Here is a 23,393-nt window from a genome sequence, read left to right as displayed (position 1 = left end):
AATAGTTTGCCTCCCCGCAACGGCTGTGCGTCATAAAACATCAGCAGGAAGCTGAAAGGGAATTTAACGCAAATGCTTCCTTTACCATGGTAATGTGTTGAGTGCTACTCCCTCCCTTCGCACGCAATGGATGAGTCCACCTTCTTATTGCGTATGCAGGGACGTGAAAAAATGTTCTTGGCACGGTTGTGAGGAAAATAGGGCAACGTTAAAATGAGGCCTCGGTCGCTCGTTTTATCTCGTGTTGGTTGTTTTTCCCCAGGCGCGGTGGTTTCTTGCATATCAAATTCAAATTACAAGGAAAAGATGAATCCAGAAAGGGCTTTTTTTTCATCCATGTGTCCATTTTCTTTTCCGCTTATCCTCACGAGGATCGCAGGGAGCGCTGTAGCTTATCCCAGATGTCATCCAGCAGGAGGCGGGGTTACAACCTGAACTGGTCGCCAGCCAATCGCAGGGCACATCGAGACAAACAGCCGCACTCACAATCACACCTATGGGCAATTTAGAATGTCCAATTAATGTTGCATGTTTTTGGGGATGTCGGAGGAAAACCGGAGGGCCCAACCGGAGGAAACCCACACAGGCACGACGGGGGAGAACATGCAAACTCCACACAGGCAGCTCCGGGATCGAACCCGAGACCTTAGAACTGCGTGGCCAACACTTTACCAGCCGATTCACCAGAGCTTTTTTTTTTTTTTTCACAGATAATTTTACTTACTGTCTCGTAAGCAGAGTTTGAAAAAATTGAAAAATGCAAAAAATGTAACATTTTTTTGATGATTGTAAATTACAATATTTCAAAAATAAAATGTAATTAAAAAATGTCTCAAATAGATTAAAATAATTTTTCCTTTAATTTTTGAACGGAGTCTTTCATAATTCATGCAGCAGTGAAGTTTGAATTTGGTTGTCGGGCCACGCCCCTCGCGGGCCTTGACGGGAGCGCGCGCCACCGCCTCGTGCGCGCGCAGACACGCTTTTACAACCGACAGGCACGAAAATTCCACAGAAGAAATCCGAGATTGTGCTCCGGCGAAATCCCGAAACGGGCCCGGCGACTTGCCCAGAGTGGGGTAAGAAGCGAGACCACTCCTAAAAGGGAACGAGGACGGTCCGGAGGTCGGGGAAAAAATGGACTAAAGTCGCCCCCGGGGGCGGGAGAGTCCGCAGATGGAGGCGGTGAGAAGTTTGCTCTTGCTCGGGGCCGTGCTGCTCCGAGGGTCGGGCTCGCTGGCCCGGGAAGGTGGGTGACTTTCATTTTTGTTCACTTTAGTTGTTTTTTCTTTCTTCGAGACGCACAAACGCGCGTTCGTGTCGCACGTTTTAACCGGCAAAAGAAGCGAATAAGTTATAAAGTCGTCGATAAAGCGAAATGTGACATTTAGCTGATTTTAGAGTGACGAAGCACTAACCGGAAGAATCACACCTGTCGCCCCCCCCGCCCCCCCCCTCCAAAAATAAAAGTTCTTCTTTCACATTTCCCACATTTCTAAACTAACCGCGTTCATACTATTTTTTTTTTTGTTTGTTTGTTTCATACTGAACGTACACGCAACCCCCGCCAGGAGTAGTTTAAAAAAAAAAACATCCAGGTAACAAATATGAGAACCTGCTTTGCAAGTTCGTGGCGTGTGCAGCCAGCGAGCCAGGCGCTCGTAAACAACAACAAACGACAACAAGTGGCGCTTTGTGCGGCCCGAGGATCATTGCGATGTCAATTATTCACCAGCGCCCCCCCCCCCGAACAGGAGGACATTGTGTGATAGTGGGCCACTTGTCTGCCCGACTGAGTGCGTGCATGCCTGCGTGACGAGACGACAAACTCTGCAGGCCCACACGGCCAACTTTTGGGCGGCGCGGTGGGCTCAGCTGGGTAAAGCGTTGGCCTCACAGTTCTGAGGATAAGCGGCGAAGAAAATGGATGGATGGCATGTTGCGCTACTTGCGCTACAGTACTTGCGATGAGTCTTGCTGTGACTCTTCCAGTCGCTTTGTTGCAGCCTGCAAGTGATACTCGGTGACAGCTGGAAAATTTGCACAAAATTTTTCAAAAATTGAAGAAACTTTGAAAATTGATGGTTGGCAGAATTCTTCAGGTACTAAGAATGCACAGATACTGCTTTTTTTTTCCAGACCCAATTTCAAATACAAGTATTTGCAATCAATGACCCGATACCTTAATCCATCCATCTATTTTCTTAGCCGCTTATCCTCACAAGGGTTGCAGGGAGTGCCGGAGCCTATCCCAGCTATCAGCGGGCAGGAGGCGGGGTACACCCTGAACTGGTCGCCAGCCAATCAGAGGGCACATCGAGACAAACAGCCGCACTCGCAATCGCACCTCGGGGCAATTTAGAGTGTCCAATTAATGTTGCATGTTTTTTGGGATGTGGGAGGAAACCGGTGTGCACCGGGAGAACGTGCAAACTCCACACAGGCGGGTCCGGGATCGAACCAGGGACCTCAGAACTGTGAGGCTTTACCAGCTGATCCACTGTGCCGCCCATAATATTATTATATCTCTATATACTTAGGGGTGTGCAAACTTTTGTGCTCAAGGGCAAGATTTGAGTTTCAAAATGAAGTCGTGGTCCAGGTCATAGTCGAGGTAAATAAATGAATGTTAAAGTAAAGTTGCGTGCTTTATTCACAAAAGACACATTTTCGGCTATTTAAAAAATGTTATACATAATTTTAAAATTATGTAATATAAATGTGTTTATTTTAATATTTTTATCTACTATATATATATATATACAAAAAACTAAATACAATTGATTATTAAAATTATTTCATATAATTAATTATAATGTGATTTAATATATTTGACTCATTTTTGTTATACACACAAAAAAAAAACCACACTAATCAACGCTTTACCAGCTGAGCCACCGCACTGCCCCGATATCTTAATTTAACCAGAAAATAAAAATTGATCCATTGATCTGGCCAGGAAGCACAACTCACCACATAACAATACAACAAATCCATAAAATAAATGAGCATCCAATATACATAATAGTAAATATGAGTTTTGGTCTCACTCCGTCTTTTAAAATCTTTCGGCGTACCTAATGACTTGTCCCTCCGCCGGGCCATACAATCCAGCGTGCGCGTAATTTTTTATTTTTTTTAAATTTTGTAGTCAATATGTGTCAATCGATATGACTAAAAGCACTCTTTTTTTTTTTTTTTTTTTTTTTTTTTTTAAATGGTCCAATTCGCCACGCGTTCATAATAAAAATCAATGGCACCCATTCGACCCGGGCCGCGTCCTTGAAAGCGTTCTGTTTACGACTAAAAATAATCACGTAACCTAGCAGCTAAACGGGAACGATTTGGAAGGACCTTTTACGTGTACGCGGCGTACTGTGACACGGCCGCTCGTCGCGAGTAAATAAATCCGCATTGTTGGCGGGAACTGGTTGGTGCACTTTTTTGCGCTCGAGTGGCAATCCCGTCCGTGGCCGCGCCATTCCAAAATGGGAGCCCTGTTTAAAATAAAGGGAAATTAATATGTTTGTAACATTTAAAAAAACAATAAAAGCACTGTTCAGCATTGTACTGCATAAAAATATACATTAATAAAGAAATAGGATCTAAAGAATGAAACAGTTTGTGCATCTGAGTGATTCAATGGGCGTTGTGCTGCTCCTTCTGGTGTGCTCGATTTGGCCACTAGGGGGCAGTACATTTATTAAATCTGTTATTAAATCTGACTCATCGATGAAGTAAAAAAAAAAAAAAGGACAGATTATAGCGGCACGGTGCATCAGCTGCTAAACAATTCTGAGGTCTCGGGTTCGATGCCGGACTTGCCCGTGTGGAGTTTGCATATTCTCCCCGTGGCTGCGTGGGTTTGTTTTCCTCCCACATCCCGAAAAACATTAATGGGACACTCTAAATTGCCCCTAGGTGTGATTGTGAGTGAGGCTGTGTGTCTGTATGGCAACCAGTACAGGGTGTACCCCACCCGCCTCCTGCCCGTTGACAGCGGGGATAGGCTCCGGCATTTCCCGTGACCCTCGTGAGGATAAGCAGCGTAGACAATGGATGGATGAACAGATTATAAAGTCATCATTAATTGCAGGCAGCCCGAGTTATGACTACTATGACCTCAATGCTAGTTTCATTAGCGCATCAATGGTGTTTCAGGTAATGTGTTAGCATTAAGCTAGCTGCGAGCAAAGTTATTTGGTTGTCTCAAATGCACAATGTGCAATTGTGTTGATTTTTGATTTTGGGAGTAAACCTCAACTGGGAGCGTCATTTAACATTTTTATATTTTTACTTTAGTTTGAAATTGTGAAGAATATTTGTTGTAATTTAGAACTGGTGAGCCTTCAAGTTTTTTCGTTCTCATTCAGCCGAGAGGATTACAAAGCCAGAGTAGCTACTGTGCGTTTTCCAGCTGTGTTGTTGCATCCCCTCGGATTGTGCAACGCGACTTGAGCATCTCTCTCGTCACGGAGACGAACCGGCGGCGAAGTGCGCTCGCCGTGCCGAAACTGAACGCAGTTTCAGGTCCAACCGGCCAGCTGTGATTCACCAGTCTAGACGTACGTGCCGGTGATCCGAGGAACTCCGCAGTTGAGCAAGGGGGGGGCGTGACGTTAGCGGCCTTGGACGCAAGTGCTGTGCAACTTCTGCGCTTTCTCACGCGCCAAAGTACCCCTTGGATACCAGTTTCCTTCAACTGAGGCAGTTTATCCTTTCATCGAATAATGTTTATCTAGTTTATAAATCTCGTAATTTCCAGCCTACAAGCCGCGACTTTTTTCGCACGCTTTCAACGCTGCGGTTACCGGTTCGGCCCTGTCAGCACTGCGCTAGCGTGTTACTGCCGTGTCTCAGTGATTTTTACCGGTATGTTTTTTTTGTTTTTTGTTTTTTTTTAACTGGCCCTGTTAGAGCCGCATTAGCATTAGCGCTGTTTTACTGGCGTGTCTCAGTGATTTTTACCGGTAAGTTTTATTTTAACTGGCCCTGTTACCTTTAGCGTGGCGCTAATGTTAGCGTGGTGCGAGCATTACCGTTAGCATTAGCGCGGCGCTAGCGTTAGCACTAGCGTGAGAACGGGGCTAGCATTAGCATGGGACTGCTAGCGTTAAACTCTCTGTTTACAGTCTTTCTTTGTAAATATCTTGTAGTTCAGTGTGGGCACTTGCGGATTTTACACAGCTGCGGCTTATGTATGTGTGTACCAAATGGTATTTCCTTTACAAATGTACTGGGTGAGGCTTATAACCAGGTGTGCTCTGTAAGCCCGGGAATTATGGTATGTCATTACTGTATGTTTTTATAAAATCTAATGTTATACAGTATTATGGTTCTCACTGAAAAACACAATTTTTTTTTTTCCGTTATTTATTTTTTGTGAGGCTGGAACGGATCAATGGCGTTTCCATTGATTTCAAGGGGGAACGATGATTTGCGACACGAGTGTTTTGAGGTACGAGCGTGGTGACGAAACGGACTAGACGCGGAAACTGCACGTTATCGCATTTTAAAGGTGTTCCAGCGTAAACAACATTTATATTTTCACACGTCCTCCCCACCCCCAAAAAAATCCACAATGTACCTGAGCCGCGACGTAGCACGAGATTACACTTTTATTTTTCTTTTAACTTTCAGATTCCTTTCGTACGAAACAATCCGTCCTCTGTGCGAACCTCTGATACAATCCGTCCATTTTGAAGCCAAGCGCAGCTGCTCCCAGCGAACGTGTTGCGTCGCGGCAGATAGATGTGCCGTGTTTGTGATGCTAATCTCGCGCGGAGGACGACACGTACGCGGCCCAAAATCTGGTTCAGATCCTGTTCTGCTTGTCTGTTGAGCAAGACTCGTTCCCCACCGCCGCCGCCGCCGCCGCCACCCCCACTTTTCTCTACTCGCTCCAAAGCAGACTGAAGAGAGAAAAATGTGTCCGGAGAGGTTATGTGAAATCTGTGCGTTCGAAATGATTAATGCGACGTTAGAAGCAGGACGCTAGTATCCGTTTTGAAGCAACCTCCGGGAAAGAAAGTCCCGTTTTGTTTGTGGCCCTTTCAAGGGATCTGGTCCGCTGACCCCGGCGGGCCAGATGATCTTTGTTGACTTTTTCCCGGCGTGCCACGATGGCACATTTTTCCACCTTGCTGCTTCCGTCGTATGCGTTTGTTCCCGCGCGCGCTAGTAAACACGACGGTAAACACTTTATTAAACGCCGTAGTAAACGGACAGGTTACTGGCACGTCGCCACCTTCAAGGTGTGGCCTCGACCTCGATTTCCAGTGAACTAGTTGACAAATTGTATCATCGCTCAGTTGTTCTTCTGTCACCATAACAAACTCTGCCAAGTTTTTAACCTTCTTACAAGGACTGGGTGCACCTCGATTTTGTCACGACTAGAAATGCATGGACCTAGAACGCAATTTCAAAAATGAAAATACAGTGAGTACTCGGTTCTCGAACGTCTCCGTTCTCGAACAAATCGGTTTTCGAACGAAAATTTTGAGATTTTTTTTTTTTTTTTTCTTGTTTTGCTTTTGTTTTTGAACGAAAATCGGTACTCGAACGGCCGCGACAACGCCCAGAAATAACATATGGTGCGCGGCCCGATCAGCTGACCCACGACGCGCTTTGTTTTTGTGTATTGAAACGCATCACGAAATAACACAACGAGCGAGGCCGGATCAGCTGATCCACAACACGCGTTTTTATTGTGTACAACGCAGCCTCTGTGCGCAGACGTGGGAAATATCGATTCGGTTCTCGACCGCAATCCGGTCCAGGAGGCGGTTCGAGAACCGAATCGATATTCTCGAACCGCCTCCTGGAACGGATTGCGGTCGAGAACCGAGGTTATACCGTGTTACCAATTTCTGAAAATATGTAGAAAAAAGTGGAACGTGTCCGTAAAATGCAGAATGTGCAACGTGTACCTACGACCAACGTCACTTCCTGCTTCTCGTCCAAAACAAATCCCTCGAAAGGATTTTCATGGCGAGAGTTACAAAAAGCCATACACGTCAAAATCATGTTTTGCGGTGAGAAAAACGGATGGGTCATACTAACATACTAAAAATCATCCATTTCATGACACTTGACCTTTAAGTTTCCTCATAGTCAAGGAAATGTTGTCACTGTGCCATTGTTTGCCCGGGCTCCAAATTTGTATAATGCGACCATTTTCTGCGTCTTTTTTTTTTTTTTTTATCCCGCCATCTAATTGTGACTTCGTTTGTCCCCCGTGACAAGTGAAACTATTCCCGATGATGTCACCGCTCGAGAGGCGTCGGAATCGACATCCGACCCGAGCTGTGACGGCCGGTGGTGGGGAGTATTTTTGGCGAACCTCGCGTTGGCCCCTCCCTTTTGCGAGTGGCGCTGGGTTCCCGGCGGGTTGAAAAGGGGACCGTACCCCTCACGCCGTTGAACCTGCTGCGTCGTCCTAGTGTGGTGCTAAAGCTTTATCTGCGGAAGGTGACGCTGATAGTACAAGAGGGGGGGGGGGTTGGGGGGGGGTCTCCAACAGGAAAAGTGCCTTGACTATTGAGAGGCTGTTGGCAGCATGCCAGAGGAAGTCATTTATAACCTCAAGAAGAAGAAGAAGAAGAGGAGGAGGGAGGGAGGGAGGGACCATCGCACTCAATGACTGATTGCTAAAGCATGGCAGCTATGCATGCATGTGTGAGCCCCCACTGTGAATTGTAGTGTTGTATGACCCCCCCCCCCCCCGAATGTGCTGACCCGCTGTGGGGAATCTCTCCTCTCCGTCGCCAGTGCGAAATATATCCTGAGGCACGTTGGCCGTTGCTCGTCCACCCTCTTCCTTTTGTAAAAGGAGGAAGTCAACCAGGCTAGGCCGGCGTGGGGGGCGTGTCTTCCGGATCCGCCGAAGCCACGCCCCCACTCAGCTGTCCGCTGATAGGCTCCAGTGGCTTGTGTGTACTCGCAGCTGACAACGAGGCACTCTTAAGGCGGCCGCAGCGACATGCAAAACAAAGGCTAGCGAATAGACACGTCCCATCGCAATATCTAGATCGGGGGCGTCGAACTCGTTTTTGTCGCGGGCCACATTGGACTGGCGGTTTCCCTTAGAGCGCCGTTATGACTGTGAGACTATAACAATCCTAAACCGCCTCATCATATTTACACATGAAATCTATGAACTAGTTTTGGAATCAGAAATCTAGGGAAATGTTTTTTTCCAACTATTGTTTTTTGGTAACACAAAAACGCTTGTAACATCTCAACGTTATCGTTTATGATATGACAATTTGAAATTTTGTTACATATTTGAACAAAAAATAAATAATAGAAGTGATTTGCCACCGCGGGCCACATAAAATCGTGCAGCAGGCCAAATCTGGCCCCCGGGCCTTGAGTTTGACACCTGTGATCTAGCTACGGTCAGTATCTTTGGTGCCAAACCGGAGCGCAGTACTAAAATGGAATTTTTTTTAAATTCACAATCGGTTCCTCGCTTTCGACAAAATTGTTAACCGTCGATTAATTGACTGAGCAATCAAGAAGCGCCGATGACTTTTTGCCTGTTTTGCAGTTTGCCTCGGCACCGACATGAAGCTGGCCCTGCCTTCGAGCATCGATAAGCAATACGAGACCTTGAAGCTGCTTTATACCGGCTGCCAGGTCGTCCACGGCAACCTGGAGATTACGCACCTTCACGGAGACCTGGATCTCTCCTTCCTTCAGGTATCTTACTTTTGAAGAGGTCACCCTGGAAAGTCTCAGCTAGCAGTCAATAGATCTGACATCGCTGTCAAAGTTAACATAATGATCTTTTAACAACAATGGGCTTGGAATTGAGCCTTGAGGAACCCCCGTCAAGGGTTGCCCATTCCTACCACATCACGGGCTCATTTTACGTCCTTGTTTTTTCAGGGGATTGTGGAGGTTCAAGGCTACGTGCTACTGGCATATGTCTCGGTGAGCCTGGTGCCTTTGGACAACCTCCGGATTATCCGAGGCAGCCAGCTGTACAATTCCAGCTACGCCCTGGTGGTGCAGGATAACACCCGGGGCGACAACGTCGGACTCGGGACGCTTCGTCTTCGCAGCCTCACAGGTTGGATAGCTGGAAACTGGATCTCAGTCACTTGATGAGTCAGTTTATGTTCAAGGCACTGAAACTGGTTTATGAGAGCCCGTGACAACTAATCTCCCCGCAGAGATCCTGTTGGGCGGGGTCTATATTTGGGGGAACCCCCAGCTTTGCTTTCCGGACCCCCAGAACATTGTGTGGCGGGACACCTTGGATGAGCAGAACATCCACGCCGGACCTCACCGACTCCAGCCCAGAGCGCCGAACTGTGAGCAGTCAATTAAATAGATTAGAACGTAGATTTAACACTCTAGTCAATTTGTCTTTTCTTAGATATGATTTTTTTTTTTTTTTTAATATTTCCATTCAGCCACTCGCTCATCCAGTCAAATTCAGATACCGTCACGGTCTTGTAGACCGTCATAACTGGATTTTAGGATTATCCTTTATATGAACCGTTTTACCAAGCGATTGGATCGAAAATGTCGCGGTCCTCGAGTTTTGACGCACGATCTGTGATCCAGGTCCGGGTTGCTCACCTGTATGCAAAAACAGCTGCTGGGGAGAAACCGCACAGGATTGCCAAACCCGTGAGTTGCGTCCACACACAGTCGGGTCATTTTCGTCTGCAAGATGCGACATAGCTGAGCATTCCCCCCCCCCCCGCTGGCGTCCGCAGTGACGCGGATCAGTTGCGCGTCAGGCTGCCAGCGGTGTAAAGGTCCTCTGCCCAATGACTGCTGCCACATGCAGTGCGCCGCCGGCTGCACGGGACCCAAAGACTCGGACTGCCTGGTAAATACCGCGCAGTACCGGGTCGCTAACCGGATCTGTCGATCAGTAACCGTCATTGGCGCGTCCTCTCGGGTCTAACCCCGCAGGCGTGCCGGCATTTCAACGACAGCGGCGTTTGTAAGGACAATTGTCCTCCGCCCACCATCTACGACCCGGTCAGCTTTCAGACCAAACCCAACCCGGACAAAAAATTCAACTTCGGAGCCACCTGCGTCAAGACGTGCCCATGTGAGGAACGGACTTTCAGAGCACCCGATCGATCGTCCGCAAAGTCGGGCGCTATTGATTAACGAGGCTTCCCCGACTTTAGACAACTACCTGGCTATGGATGTCGCCTGCACATTGGTCTGCCCCAAAGCCAACCAGGAAGTCATCGTCTCCGACCCCGACGGCAACGAGACGCAAAAATGTGAAAAGTGTGAAGGCGAGTGTCCCAAAGGTGAGCGTTTCGGACTCGGAACCGTCTTCATCAAATCCTTCAAATGTCCTGGCAAAGTTCTGCTTCATATAGTTGAAGATAAAGAGGCGCTAATCGTTTTCCCCCGGCGCCCATGTTGTGACTTTAACTTCAGTGTGTTACGGCTTGGGTATGGACAACCTTGGCGTCATGGACAACCACGGCGTCACCATGGTGACCTCCTCGAACGTGGAGCAATTCAGCGCTTGTAAGAAGATTTTCGGAAGTCTGGCCTTCCTCCCTCAGAGCTTCATTTGGTGAGTCCCGTGGAGACCAACACTTACCGCGGTATTTTGGAAAAATAATCATGCAAAATTGAATTGAATACAATAAAATCAGGTATTCTATCAAGGATCTGAACCTACTTCACTTCAGTTCGTATAAATTGCTCACAGGGACCCCGTGACCAACACATCCGGCCTCTCTCTCGAGCAGCTGAGTGCCTTCAAGAACCTCGAGGAGATTACAGGTGGAGCATCTTTCAACATATTTCTTAATACTTCATTCCGATTTGTCTAACGTCTGTATTGCGTGCATCACCATTGGAATTTAACTTTCAGGTTATCTGTACATCGATGCCTGGCCAGAAGACTGGACTGACCTGTCTGTGTTTGAGAACCTGAAGGTGATCCGAGGCCGGATGCTCTACAAGTGAGACTCCATATTGATCCTTTTTTTTTTCGCAGAGGATAAAGATTACCGTAATTCCCGGCCTGCAGAGCGCACCTGGTCCCAAGCCTCGCCGAGTATATTTGTAAAGGAAATACCGTTTGGTAGATACATACGCCGCAGCTGTGTAAAAGCCGCAAGCCCCCACAGAAACACGAGATAAAGCTAGTGCTAACGCTAGCAGGGCCGGTTAAAATAAAACTTACCGGTAAATATCACCGAGACACGCCAGGAACACAGCAGCAACACGCTTACGCAGCGCCAACAGGGCCGGTAAAAGTCACTTCCTCGTCAAATATATTCCACCGGTCTCACACTTACCTTTTCCGCTTGAGTGCCCCCTTGCGGCCGTTAGAGAAAATCCACAAATTAGCCGCATCGCTGCATAAAGCGTGGAAAGCCTGTGAAAAAAGTCGCGACTTGTAGGCCGGAAATTACGGTATTTGGTCTTGGTTCATCTGAACATTTATTGACGCATTAGCGCCTTTTGCTATCAAATTCTGTGTATTGTCATCTTCAATATTGTCATCTCAACGCACAAGTGACATGACTCTAAATTCATCTTTGACCAGGAGAAGAATTAAGTTGTCGTACTGTAACTTGACAACACAAAAAAAAAGTCTTTCAAAACAAAAATGGCTAAATAGACTCAAAAGATTTAATTATATTTTGAGAGCACTCAAAAAAAAAAAACTGCTGTCAAAACGAGTCTGATGAATATCAAGTCACAGTTAAATAAAATCTTTGATTAGTTATATCCAAGCAAGCTAACGCTAGCGCCGCGCTAACGCTAACACGGCCGGTTAAAATAAAAGTCACCGGTAAATATACCGAGACACGCCCGGAACACAGCGGCGACACGCTAGCACAGTGCTAACGTTAGCGCCCAAACTGCTGTCAAAACGAGTCTGATGAATACCAAGTCAAAGTTAAATCAAGTCTTTGATTAGTTTTATCCAAGCAAGCTAACGCTAGCGCTCACGCTAACAGGGATTCGCGGTTGTGAAGCACTTACAAGGACACGAAGACAACCACAAAGAATAATAAATTCGCAAATCAATGCTAGATTTAAAAGTGGGGCACGGTAAAAAAAAAACAAAAAACAAAAAAAACCATTCAGGGTTATAAAAGGTAATAATTAGCCAGGGCAGCTGCTTTAACTGGCAGCACGCGGAAACCAGGACAAAAGTAACAGTCGGAGCAAAACACGTTCAAACGAGGTCATCGCACGTGTCAATAAGTTGCCGCCGAGATCCGCCATGATCACTCTTGTCGGTCAATGTTTCGGCTGAGGCGCCGCTCTCTTTCCACAGGGGAGTCTTTTCCCTGGCGGTGCAGAACCTCTGGATCCAGTCCCTCGGGCTGCGTTCGCTGCGCAGCATCAGCGGCGGTTTGATCCTGTTGCACAACAACTCTCAGCTGTGCTACACCGATTCGCTGCCCTGGGGGAGCCTCCTGCACCCCACCCAGGGGCCCCACTACATAGTCAACCACAACCGAGACCCCCGACTCTGCGGTGGGTAGACGGGCGGGCGGCGCGACGACGGGGCAACGCCCAACTTTTGCTTTTCTGTTCCAGAGACGGAGGGGCGTGTTTGTCACCCGCTGTGCAAGGACGGCTGTTGGGGGCCGGGGCCCAGCCAGTGCGTGTCCTGCAAGACCTTCCGACGTGGCAGCGAGTGTGTTGAGCAGTGTGACCTTCATCAGGGGTCAGCTCCTATGTGTTTGTTTGTTTGTTTGTTTTTTTGGGGGGGGTGCAGTCAACCCTGTGCTAAATCAGTAAATACCCCAGTCGACGTTATTAATATATCTAATCAATTTAAATCATGTTGGAACTGATGTTTTCAAGCCTTCTTTTACTTTAATTGCTCTTACGTGGTGATATGTGATTTTTTTTTTTTTTTTTTTTTCCAAAACGCTAAAATCAATATTCAAAAGCCTTCAAAGCGGGGGTCTCCAACTCAATTTAACTTGGGGCCGCCGGAGGCGGAGTCTGGCCGCGGCCTCGGCGCACACCGACTTGGAATTAAAATTAGAAATTTAAAAACAATCCCATCTTCTCAAACATCTTTTTTTTTTTTTTTTTTTTTTTTTACACAAAATAAGATGAAGGACGCCGGTGTTTACAACTTGTGTGTAAAAAAAAAAATCATTGGCAACGCTGCTGTACCTTTCTCATCGAATACTGTTTCTCAAGCTCGGTCCATGTCACACGCCAGATAGCCCACCGTGATTGGTCTGCAGGTAAAACTCAAGGGCCGCACTACCGTTATACTTTCATATTAAGGTGGGGGGGGCCGCAAATGGCCCGCGGGCCGCATGTTCGAGACCTTTGCTTGAAAGCACACCCAAATTATTGATAACCTTGCCCCGGATGTTGCGTGAGTGCATGTTTGTTAATTGAATATTTTGATCGGCCATTTTGCACTGGCTCGCTGCGATGGCAGATGACGTTGCGTTGTTGTGTTGTGTTATTTACGCATTTCTGCTCGTGGTGCAGGCCGGTACGCGAATACATTGACGGATCCTCGTGTGTAGCCTGTCACGCCGAGTGTCGGCCCCTCAACGGATCTCTCACGTGCCATGGCCGGGTAAAAAAAATAAATAAATCATTTTCCGACTAATTAAATGAAATGACATTTTTTCACTGCATATCTTGACGACCGCTCACGACGCGTTTAATGTGCTCCGGCGCCGTTGTCGGGAATCGCTCGCTCATTTCGAGTTTGTGTTTGCGAAGGGTCCGGACCAGTGCAGCGAGTGTCAGAACTTCCAGGACGGCGAGTCCTGCGTGGACCATTGCCCCAGCGGCGTGAAGGAGGACCAGCAGACCGTGTGGAAGTACAGCAATGCCACAGGGCACTGTCTACCCTGCAACACCAACTGCACGCTGTCGTGAGTGGACGCTCGAGCGTATATTTTAGCACACCGACAATAACGATCACACACCCGGTTTTCTCCCTCAGCTGCACTCAGATGGATGAGAGAGGCTGCCCAATCCATCCCAAGACAGGGTAAGAGCATTTATAATTGAGCATTTTTTTTTTTTTTTTTTTTAAATTGAGTCAGGTCCACTTGTGTGGAGTTTTCATGTTCTCCCCGTGCCTGTGTGGGTTTCCTCCGGCCACTCCGGTTTCCTCCCACATGCCGAAAAACATGCAACATTAATTGCACACTCTAAATTGCCCCGAGGGCTTACGGCCACGCTCCCCTGAGAACGCCCGATCTCGGAAGCTAAGCGGGTTTGTCCCTGGTTATGACTTTGAAGGGAGATCGCTTGGGAACACCAGGTGCCGTAAACTTCTCTCCTTGGCTAAAAAGCAGAGGGGTTGCGTCCGGGAGTGCACCCGGTGTAAAACTGTGCCAGACAAATATGCATTCATCTGTGGTAACTCGCTGTGTTGACCCCAAACGGGACAAGCCGAAAGCAAAATAAGAAGAATTTGCCCCTAGGTGTGATTGTGAGTGCGGCTGTTTGTCTTGATGTGCCCTGCGATTGGCTGGCGACCAGTCCAGCGTGTGCCCCGCCTCCTGCCCGTTGACCGCTGGGATAGGCTCCAGCACTCCCCGCGACCCTTGTGAGGATAAGCAGCAAAAAGACAAATGGATGGAATGATGGATGAACTCCACACACACTTCACAGTTCAGGCGGTGAAAGCAAAGCAGTAACAAGCCTCTCGGTCTGCTCGGCAACACTTGGACAAGTTGGGGCCAACTCACCGAAGAGTCCTGTCAAAAGTTAGGTTTTCAAAATAAAAGGGCGTCACTTCAACAAAATATAAATATATATCTGCATGCTTTTATTATGAAGGTTAGAAAGGCGCGTTACTATGGTGATGTTACCTCAATGTTGCCAAGCTGACCGGGAAGGTTATTGTCGTAAATAGCGGCACAACTCACAAAAATTGATCCCCGGTCCGTAAAATGGAATCATCATTTTCTCAGAAATTCTGCGTAAACCAAAGCTTTGTTTTTTTCGGTGTAGACCGGGCACGACGATCGCGGCTGCGGTGGGTGGCGTGGTGCTCTTCTTCATCCTGCTGGCTCTGCTGTTCTTCTACTTGAGGAGGCAGAAAAAGAAGAAAAAGAAGGAGACCCTGAGGAGGATCCTGCAGGAGAACGAGGTGCGTACTCGCAGCGCCCCCTGGCTGCGCGCCGCACGGAAGCGTGTAAACGGGGGCAACTTTTCCTTCCCAGCTGGTGGAACCTTTGACGCCAAGCGGGGCCTCGCCCAACCAGGCCCAGATGCGCATCCTGAAGGAAACGGAGCTGAAAAAGCTCCGAGTCCTCGGCGCCGGAGCTTTTGGTACCGTTTACAAGGTTCGAGACCGCAAACGAACGCCGTTCGTCGTCATCAAGCCGCACGCTAACTAACGCGGATTTGCTTTCGCTGGGTTCTGGTTGTTGTGCTTTTGCAGGGTGTGTGGACTCCTGACGGGGAAAACGTGAAGATCCCGGTGGCCATCAAGGTTTTGCGGGAGAACACCTCGCCAAAGGCCAACAAAGAGATCCTCGATGTGAGTCGCTCGCTAGCGATATCATTTCCAACTCACTTTACGGTTTGTTACGTTCATGCACATGTGGGGGAAAAAAATGTACACAAGAATGAGTCAAGATGCATCACTTCAACACATTTCCTTTCCGCACTTAACGTCGGGAGCGGACGTTCGCAGACGTTTTCCACTCGGTCTTTCCCCAGGAGGCCTACGTGATGGCCGGCGTGGCCAGCCCCTACGTGTGTCGCCTGCTGGGCATTTGTTTGACCTCCACGGTGCAGCTGGTCACTCAGCTCATGCCGTACGGCTGCCTCCTGGACTACGTCCGGGAGAACAAGGACCGCATCGGCTCCCAGTTCCTCCTCAACTGGTGCGTCCAGATCGCAAAGGTGGGTCGGAGCCATTTTGTGCGCGATTGTGACTCTTTCGCGTCGTACTCATCGCTGCGGACTAAACGGGTTTGACGCAGGGGATGAACTATCTGGAGGAGGTGCGCCTCGTCCACAGGGATTTGGCGGCCCGCAACGTTCTGGTGAAGAACCCGAACCACGTGAAGATCACCGACTTCGGCCTGGCACGCTTGCTCGACATCGACGAGACCGAATATCACGCCGACGGGGGGAAGGTGAAGACGCATCGCGGCGTTCCCGCGGGTTATTCGCTGACATACGTGCGTGCTCTCAGGTCCCGATCAAATGGATGGCACTGGAGTCGATCCTGCACAGGAAGTTTACACATCAGAGCGACGTTTGGAGCTACGGTTCGTCTTGTTCTTTGCGGGAGAAAGAAATACGATAAACCAAGCACATCAAATCTGATATTCCTGCGGAAATGCAAGCTACTACATTCATCTCTTCTCCCCGTCCCTCACTCAGGTGTGACAGTGTGGGAGCTGATGACGTTCGGCGCCAAACCCTACGACATGATCCCGGCCAGGGACATCCCGGATGTTCTGGAAGGCGGGGAGCGACTCCCGCAGCCCCTCATTTGCACCATCGACGTCTACATGATCATGGTCAAATGTTAGTGCCTGCTATTGAATCGTCAGTTTTCTCGTGTACTCTGTATTTTCTCAAATGCGGACGGGAAATGCACCCATCCATTATCTACCGCTTTTCCGGGTCGGGTCACGGGGGAAGTAGCTTCAGCAAGGATACCCAGACTTCCCATTCCCCAGCCACCTCTTCCAGCTCTTTCGGAGGGATCCCGAGGGGTCCCCAAGCTAGCCGAGAAACGTAGTCTCTAGGGCGTGTCCTGGGTTGTCCCCGGGGTCTCTTTCCGATGGGACATACCCGGAACACCTCACCGGGAAGGCGTCCGGATCATCCGGATCAGATGCCCCAGCCAGTTCATCTGGCTCCTCTCAATGCGGAGGAGCACCGGCTCGACACTGAGCCCCTCCCTGATGACCGAACCTCTCACCTGTTCTCTAAGGGAAAGCCCGGACACCCTGCGGAGGAAACTCATTTGGGCCACTTGGATCCGGCATCTTGTTCCTTTGGTCACGACCCACAGCTCGTGCTTGTCCCATTTTTTTGTTTTTGGAATTTATTATGGAACCCATATTTTGTACGTGACTCACTCGGTGCTATTATGATTTCTAGATATAATTAAAAATATTATACTAATAGGGGCAATATTGGTTGCAAAAAATTTGCTCATAATGATTACGATATTATTGTATCGCTATATACTTAGGGGTGTGCAAACTTTTGTGCTCAAGGGCACGATTTGCGTTTCAAAATGAAGCGATGGTCCAGGTCGTAGTTGAGGTAAATAAATAAATGTTAATTAAATATAAAATTGCATGATTTGACCACAAAAGACACATTTTCAACTATTTAAAAAAATTATAAATGTTATAATTAAAAAGGATTTAATATGATTTATTATATCCACCCATCCATTTTCTTTGCCGCTTTTCTTTACTAGGGTTGCAGGGATAATTTATTATAATTTAATATATTTTACTCATTTTGTTACAAAAAAAATGACACCTGTGAATAAATAAAAGAATAATCTCGAGTTAAGAAATTTGGGGAAAATAAATTCAACACTACAAAGCTCTTGCTCATGCAAATTATATATGTATTATATATTATATATGTGTATTTTTTAAGTTTCACCAAGACAGTTCTCATTACTACTTAGAAGCTTACTTCTGACTTCCTCCTTCACGTTCTCGTTTATCGAGTATTCTTTCCCATTGCACTTCCACTACCTCCCGTAATCTCGATTTGTGTTTTTGAACGGAAGGTTGGATGATCGACCCGGACAGCCGACCCAAATTTAAAGATCTGGTGAGCGATTTTTCCGCCATGGCCCGGGACCCGCCTCGCTATGTAGTCATTCAGGTATGTTTTGGGAAAGATCGGACACTTGCGCACCAATTAACAAGCCGAATATGTGTTGTTGTTTTTTTTAAATGGTCTTGTTTTGCGCGCAGAACGATGAGCAGATGAGCATGTCCACCCCGGTGGACAGCCAGTTCTTCCGGATGCTTCTGGAGGAGGACGGCAACAACATGAGGGAACTGCTGGACGCCGAGAAGTACCTGGTCCCTCAACCCAACCTCTACCCCAGGGCCCAGGGAGACGGGGCGCAGTCAAACGGGCCGTCCAGGCATCAGTCATACAGGGTCAGTGGCGCAAGGATCTGGTCTTGGCCGTTTCCAGCAGTGGTTTTCAGTTACTGTCACCCGCATTTTGCCGCTGTTACTGGAGCAAAAATCAAGCAAGTCAAGCCGAATCCAACCAAGGCATTATTTAGATCAACTTACCGTACAGAGCGCACCTGGTTACAAGCCTCACCGAGTACATTTGTAAAGGAAATACCATTTGGTACATGCATACGCCGCAGCTGTGGAAAAGCCGCAAGTGCCCACATGGAAACGCACATTCAAACACGAGATATTTACAAAAAAGACAATACACAGAAAAAGTTAAATGCTAGCGCGGTGCTAGCGTTAGCGCCGTGCCAAAGCTAGCGCATTCGCTAACGCTAGCGGTAACGCTAACAGGGCCGGTTAAAATAAAACTTACTGGTAAATATCACTGAGACACGCTAGTAAAACAGCAGCAACACGCTAGCGCAGCGCTAACAGGCCCGGTAAAAGTCACTTCCTTGGCACATGTATTCGCCGGTCTCATTCATATCTTTTCTGCTCGAGTGCCCCCTTCCGGCAGTTAGAAAAAATGCAGCAATTAGCCGCAACGCCGCATAAACCGCAGGGTTGTAAGCGTGTGGGGGAAAAAAGTGCATTCGGTTTCGGCTGGGTCACTGTGTGTGGCGGGTCTTAAGTCTACTCGACTCAAGTCACGTCACTCCAGTCCCGCACCTCTTCGATTCATAACTAACTCCTTTCTTTCTCTGATCATTTGCAGAGCCGGGATCAGGGCTTAGATGTGGAGCCCCCCGTGGCTGGCGCGCCCCCTCGCAGCATGTACTCGTCCCTCAGCACTCTGGGCCGCAGCCAGTACCCCACCTTACCAGTAGGAGCCAGTGCCTCCAACGGTACGTGGACCCCCCATTACCCCACGCTGGCGCGCAGCCCCTCCGCCGGCGGCCAGTCCGACTCCGTCTTCCTGGACGGACCCCCGGACGACCCCTCGCTGCCCCCGGCCAGCCCCGGGCGCTACTGCAAGGACCCCACCTACGGCAGCCAGGGCGAGCTGGAGACGGACGGCCCCAACGGGTTCCTGCATCCCGCCCAGCTGCACCACTCGCTGCCCAGGAGAAGTCACGTTTCTAATCACAACCACGCCTTGCCAGGTGGGACAAAGCACCACTCCAGAAATCGCGCTCAACCGCTAATTTAAGACGCGAAAGAAATTGCTAATTTCAAAACAATCTTGAGGCAACCTCATTTGAGCGTTCACGAGTCGCTAAATCTCTTCTCGAGCTATTTTGAACTATTTCGATGGGTGAATAGTTCGGCGATCATCCGCGGTCAGTCCAGTCACCGTTTTTGTCGTTCCCGCCTCGTCCAGAGTACGTCAATCAGGAGGTCCAGGAGCCCAGGCCGCAGCGGCCCACCACGCTCCCTCGGAAAATCTCCAAATTGGACAGACGCCTGCCCAACGGCCTGAGTTCGGGCCACAGCGTGGAGAACCCCAGGTACTTGGTGCCCTCCACCTCGCCCGCCTTTGACAACCCGTACTACCTGGACCTCGTGGCCAAGGCCAAAGCCGCGACGGGGGCCGACGGCCCGGCGGAACCGCAGCGGGACCTACCGAGACAAGTCAACGGCTTCGTCACTCCCACGGCCGAGAACCCGGAATATCTGGGCCTGGCGGACACCTGGAGTGGATACACATGAACCTCGAGGGAGGTATTGGGGGGGTTGACGTGAATGACAATATTGAGGCAGCTGGGCGCGTATTTTTTAATTTTTCTTGGGGGGGGGAATTGCGCAAGGGAGTAACCACATTAGAAGGTAATGACGCACTGTGACTCAATCCGATCGTTCGGTGGTCCTGGCGACCTTTTTCGATTCCTCACAAGCATCCGACCGTTCTGGAAAACAAGTTTACTCAACCTCTGTAAATAATTCACCGTCAAGCGACAACGGAGGACGTTTTCGTCCAATCGCGTTCGACTGGAAGATAGAATGCCTTTTTTTTTTCTTCCTCCAGCGTTTTTCCCGGCTGAAATCGAGCCAGAAGCAGGATCATTCGGATCAGTTGTCGTCTGCGGTTTTAGGAGCGACTCGCGGCTGTTTCCGATCCGTACGCAATACGCCGATTGCAGATACGTAACGACGTTGCATCTCCAGATTTTAGACGCGGGAATACCTTGTGTGATTTTTCTGCTAAAAATGGTTGCCGAGCTTTTGCAGTCGCCGCACGCTGAGGAGGACGTTTAGTATTCTGCTCATTCCCCCCCCCACCCCCCACCCCCCCTCAAAAAATGCCCTGGCGGGAGTCTTCGATGCGCTCAAAGGCATTTTGTTGTGGTCTGAGGGGGTCCCTGTACTGCCCATCTGGCCGGCGCGCACCCTCCCTGAAAGAAAGAGGTGCTGTATGTTGAAGACGGTGCTTGTTTGTGGTACCACTCATCCACCCGTGTATAATATTTAAAAAAAAAAAAAAAAACTTCAGCGAGTCGTAATGCAAAAATTTGCATTTGCACTGCGAGTTTGTGTCATGCCCCTTTTGCCTCCCGTGCTTGTTGTTCCCAAGCAGTTTTTTTTTCCCCACAACCTGTACTGCGTCCAGGCACATTTTGGCAAAATCTAAAAAAAAATTAACCAAATCGTGGAAAAAAAAAAAAAAACAAAGTGAAGTCCTGATAAAGTGGGATTCAATGTCTTCTAAATTTGACATGACAGAGAGAAGTGATGTTACGTAATGTGTGTATAATATGCAGGGTTTTTTTTCCCTCTAAAAAAAGTCATCGAAAGTTGATTCACCGTATTATACATGGGTATAAGATAATTTGTGTATAACCAGTATAATGTCTAATTTTGGTAGAAATGCACAGTAAACAGAATATTTTTTCTGGGGGGGGGACATCAAATACAGATAATACTTAATGTTTTGAGCAAATGGATAGTGCGTATTGTACAAGGGTAGATGGAAATTCCTGATTTTGGGTGCATTATACTGTAAAACGTATACATGAGAAATTACAGTATTTGGAAAGAAATCGTGGGTGGCACGGTGGATCAGCTGGTAAAGCGTCGGCCTTACATGCAACATTAATTGGACACCCTAAATTGCCCCGAGGTGTGATTGTGACTGCGGCTGTTTATCTTCATGTGCCCTGCGATTGGCTGGCGACCAGTTCGGGGTCTACCCCGCCTCCTGCCCGTTGACAGCTGGGAGAGGCTCTAGCCACTCCCCGTGACATTCGTGAGGATAAGGAACAGAGAAAATGGATGGATGGAAAGAAATCCACAATTTTAAAATGTTTATGGATACATATTTGTCACTGTCACAGGTACAATGAAATCGTAGCATATCACACGTTAATAAAAATCCACACACTAAGTAATAAAAGCGGATTTAGTTCCAAATACCCCAATATTACAAGTTTAAACCATAACTACATGAAAAATGATCAGCGAATGATCATTTCACACTTTTCTTACGACATTACCCGATCGGAGTTCCAAAACACCCTCGCACAGTTGACGACTTTCTGCGTTACTAAACAATCATTTTCAGAGCGATGACGCGAAATTGCATCACGATTCTTCCCGGGAATCGGCGTGCCGAAGCCTCGTCGGTGAACGTGTTCCAACAGTCGGGAAGAATCCACACGCGCGTACTTGTATTAAATGTAGCTGGAGGGAGGAGAAGTGATTAATATTATTATTATTTTTTTTGTTGTTGTTTTTTTTTTTTTTGTGGACACGTCGAAGCTGCTCGCGCCGTCAGTGCATCACTGGAATTCCTCAGCGCGACGCGACGGCAGCGCACATTGGGGGGTGATCTTTGACCTCTGCGGCTACGTTGCGGGGGCGCCCGCAATTTTTTTTTTTTTTTTTCAAGATTGCAAAATGTGATTTAACTGAGACCCCATAAAAAATTGACCCGGAACGCAAATTGCAGACAGTCAGACGCCGTCTGCCACCGCTTACTTTCAACGTTTAAAAAAAACAAAACAACAACTTGGTGAATCTTTTTTTTTCTTTTTTTTTTTTTTTTTTAAATCAATTCTCCATAAAAATTATTTAAAAACTAAATAAAAAAATTATACCAGTGAGCCGGTTATTGATAATTCCACCGACGAAAGGCAGCTTTTTTTTTTTTTTTTTTCCACACTTTATGATTCTGATACTAACATCAGTTTTGAACGACAACACCATTTAAAAGCTATTTTTTTTTTTTACTGTTTTCCTCGATGCATTTTTGTCCAAAAACAAAACATCTTCATCGAAAGTTATTTTGCATTTTTCACTCAGCAAAAATAATAATAATTGAAATAATATAATTCAATTTGTGTACAATTTTGCACAATGTAAATACTGGATGTAATATTGTGAGTATCCCGTGACCCGAGTGAGGATAGGCGGCAAGGGTTGGCCATTGTGAATATTTTGTGAGCAGTCTACTGTGGAGGAAAAAAAAATGCAAGCACATACAATATTTTATGAAGAAAACAGTCGTACGTGGATTCCTTTGCATCGTGTGTTTTTCAGGAATAAAAAGTGTAAAAATATATTTTCGTAACTTTTGTATGCATTCCTTTTCAATCTTCTGCCCGCAAGTAATCCCTTGTACAGTTATTGGGTGGAGGAAAGACAAAAAAAAAATAAATAAATTGTGAATAGCATTTTGGTTCAATATCTGACATTCATCACACGCACTACTATTGCTGACATCTAGTGGTCATATCTGTAACTACAGTAAATTGCAACTTGGAAAAAAAAATTACTCAAACTCAATTGAATCTCATTTTTCAGCTTTTCAGGTGTACGAGGATATGAGGGCGTTTGATTAATTTTTGTGCGTGTAAGTGTACCTTTGTGGGTAAGTCAAGTTCCTCGTTCTGATATCGAGAATACCCGAGATAAAATCTTGAAGACAAAAAGTAAGAAAGTATCATTTATTATCTTTGGCAAAGAGGTTATACAGTCGACGTGTGACATGCGCCATATCGGCATTCGATAATATCGTATCTTCTGTAAAATATTTAGCTGTACCTTCATCTTTTTTACCTATCTATCTATAGCGCTATTTCTCTGTAGTTCTCTCTTGTCATCTATCTTCAATTGATCTCTTTCCCTCCCTTTATTTGGCTCTTCCCCTTTTTTTTTTATTGACAGGTCTCAACCTCTCTCTGCATCTATCTCTAGATTTCTGATCTGGCTTTCTCACTATCTTTTGTTCTCTAAGCTATCATGTTGATCCCTTTTTAACGATCTCGATCTCTGTTCGTGTCTCTCTCTTGGTATCTCTCCAGCTACCTCTAGCGCTCT

The 23,393-nt window shown here is 47.3% G+C and overlaps 1 protein-coding gene across 1 annotated transcript; it reads left to right on the top strand.

Annotated features, from left to right (window-relative positions):
- Positions 1 to 940: 940 nt before the first annotated feature.
- On the top strand, positions 941 to 22,774 carry erbb2 (erb-b2 receptor tyrosine kinase 2). Its single transcript, XM_061809714.1, has 27 exons — positions 941 to 1,249; positions 8,552 to 8,703; positions 8,893 to 9,076; positions 9,180 to 9,320; positions 9,577 to 9,642; positions 9,732 to 9,847; positions 9,934 to 10,075; positions 10,158 to 10,286; positions 10,420 to 10,561; positions 10,700 to 10,773; positions 10,865 to 10,955; positions 12,287 to 12,489; positions 12,553 to 12,682; positions 13,474 to 13,564; positions 13,714 to 13,868; positions 13,940 to 13,987; positions 14,959 to 15,097; positions 15,171 to 15,293; positions 15,392 to 15,490; positions 15,673 to 15,858; positions 15,939 to 16,094; positions 16,154 to 16,229; positions 16,345 to 16,491; positions 17,726 to 17,823; positions 17,916 to 18,107; positions 18,853 to 19,240; positions 19,459 to 22,774. The coding sequence occupies exons 1-27, from the start codon at positions 1,177 to 1,179 to the stop codon at positions 19,785 to 19,787; spliced, it is 3,870 nt and encodes a 1,289-aa protein (XP_061665698.1). The 5' UTR covers positions 941 to 1,176; the 3' UTR covers positions 19,788 to 22,774.
- The last annotated feature ends 619 nt before the right edge of the window (positions 22,775 to 23,393 follow it).

This window comes from Syngnathoides biaculeatus, chromosome 22, assembly GCF_019802595.1.
Source record: "Syngnathoides biaculeatus isolate LvHL_M chromosome 22, ASM1980259v1, whole genome shotgun sequence".
Classification (NCBI taxonomy): Eukaryota; Metazoa; Chordata; class Actinopteri; order Syngnathiformes; family Syngnathidae; genus Syngnathoides; species Syngnathoides biaculeatus.
Note: the sequence above shows the minus strand (reverse complement) of the source record. Positions and strands in the feature narration are given on the sequence as shown.

Coding starts and splice junctions, on each gene's coding strand:
- erbb2 (XM_061809714.1), top strand. CDS start 1,177: ATGGAGGCGGTGAGAAGTTTGCTCTTGCTCGGGGCCGTGCTGCTCCGA. Junction 13,869..13,939: donor AACACCAACTGCACGCTGTC/GTGAGTGGACGC, acceptor TTTCTCCCTCAG/CTGCACTCAGATGGATGAGA. Junction 16,095..16,153: donor ATCACGCCGACGGGGGGAAG/GTGAAGACGCAT, acceptor GCGTGCTCTCAG/GTCCCGATCAAATGGATGGC.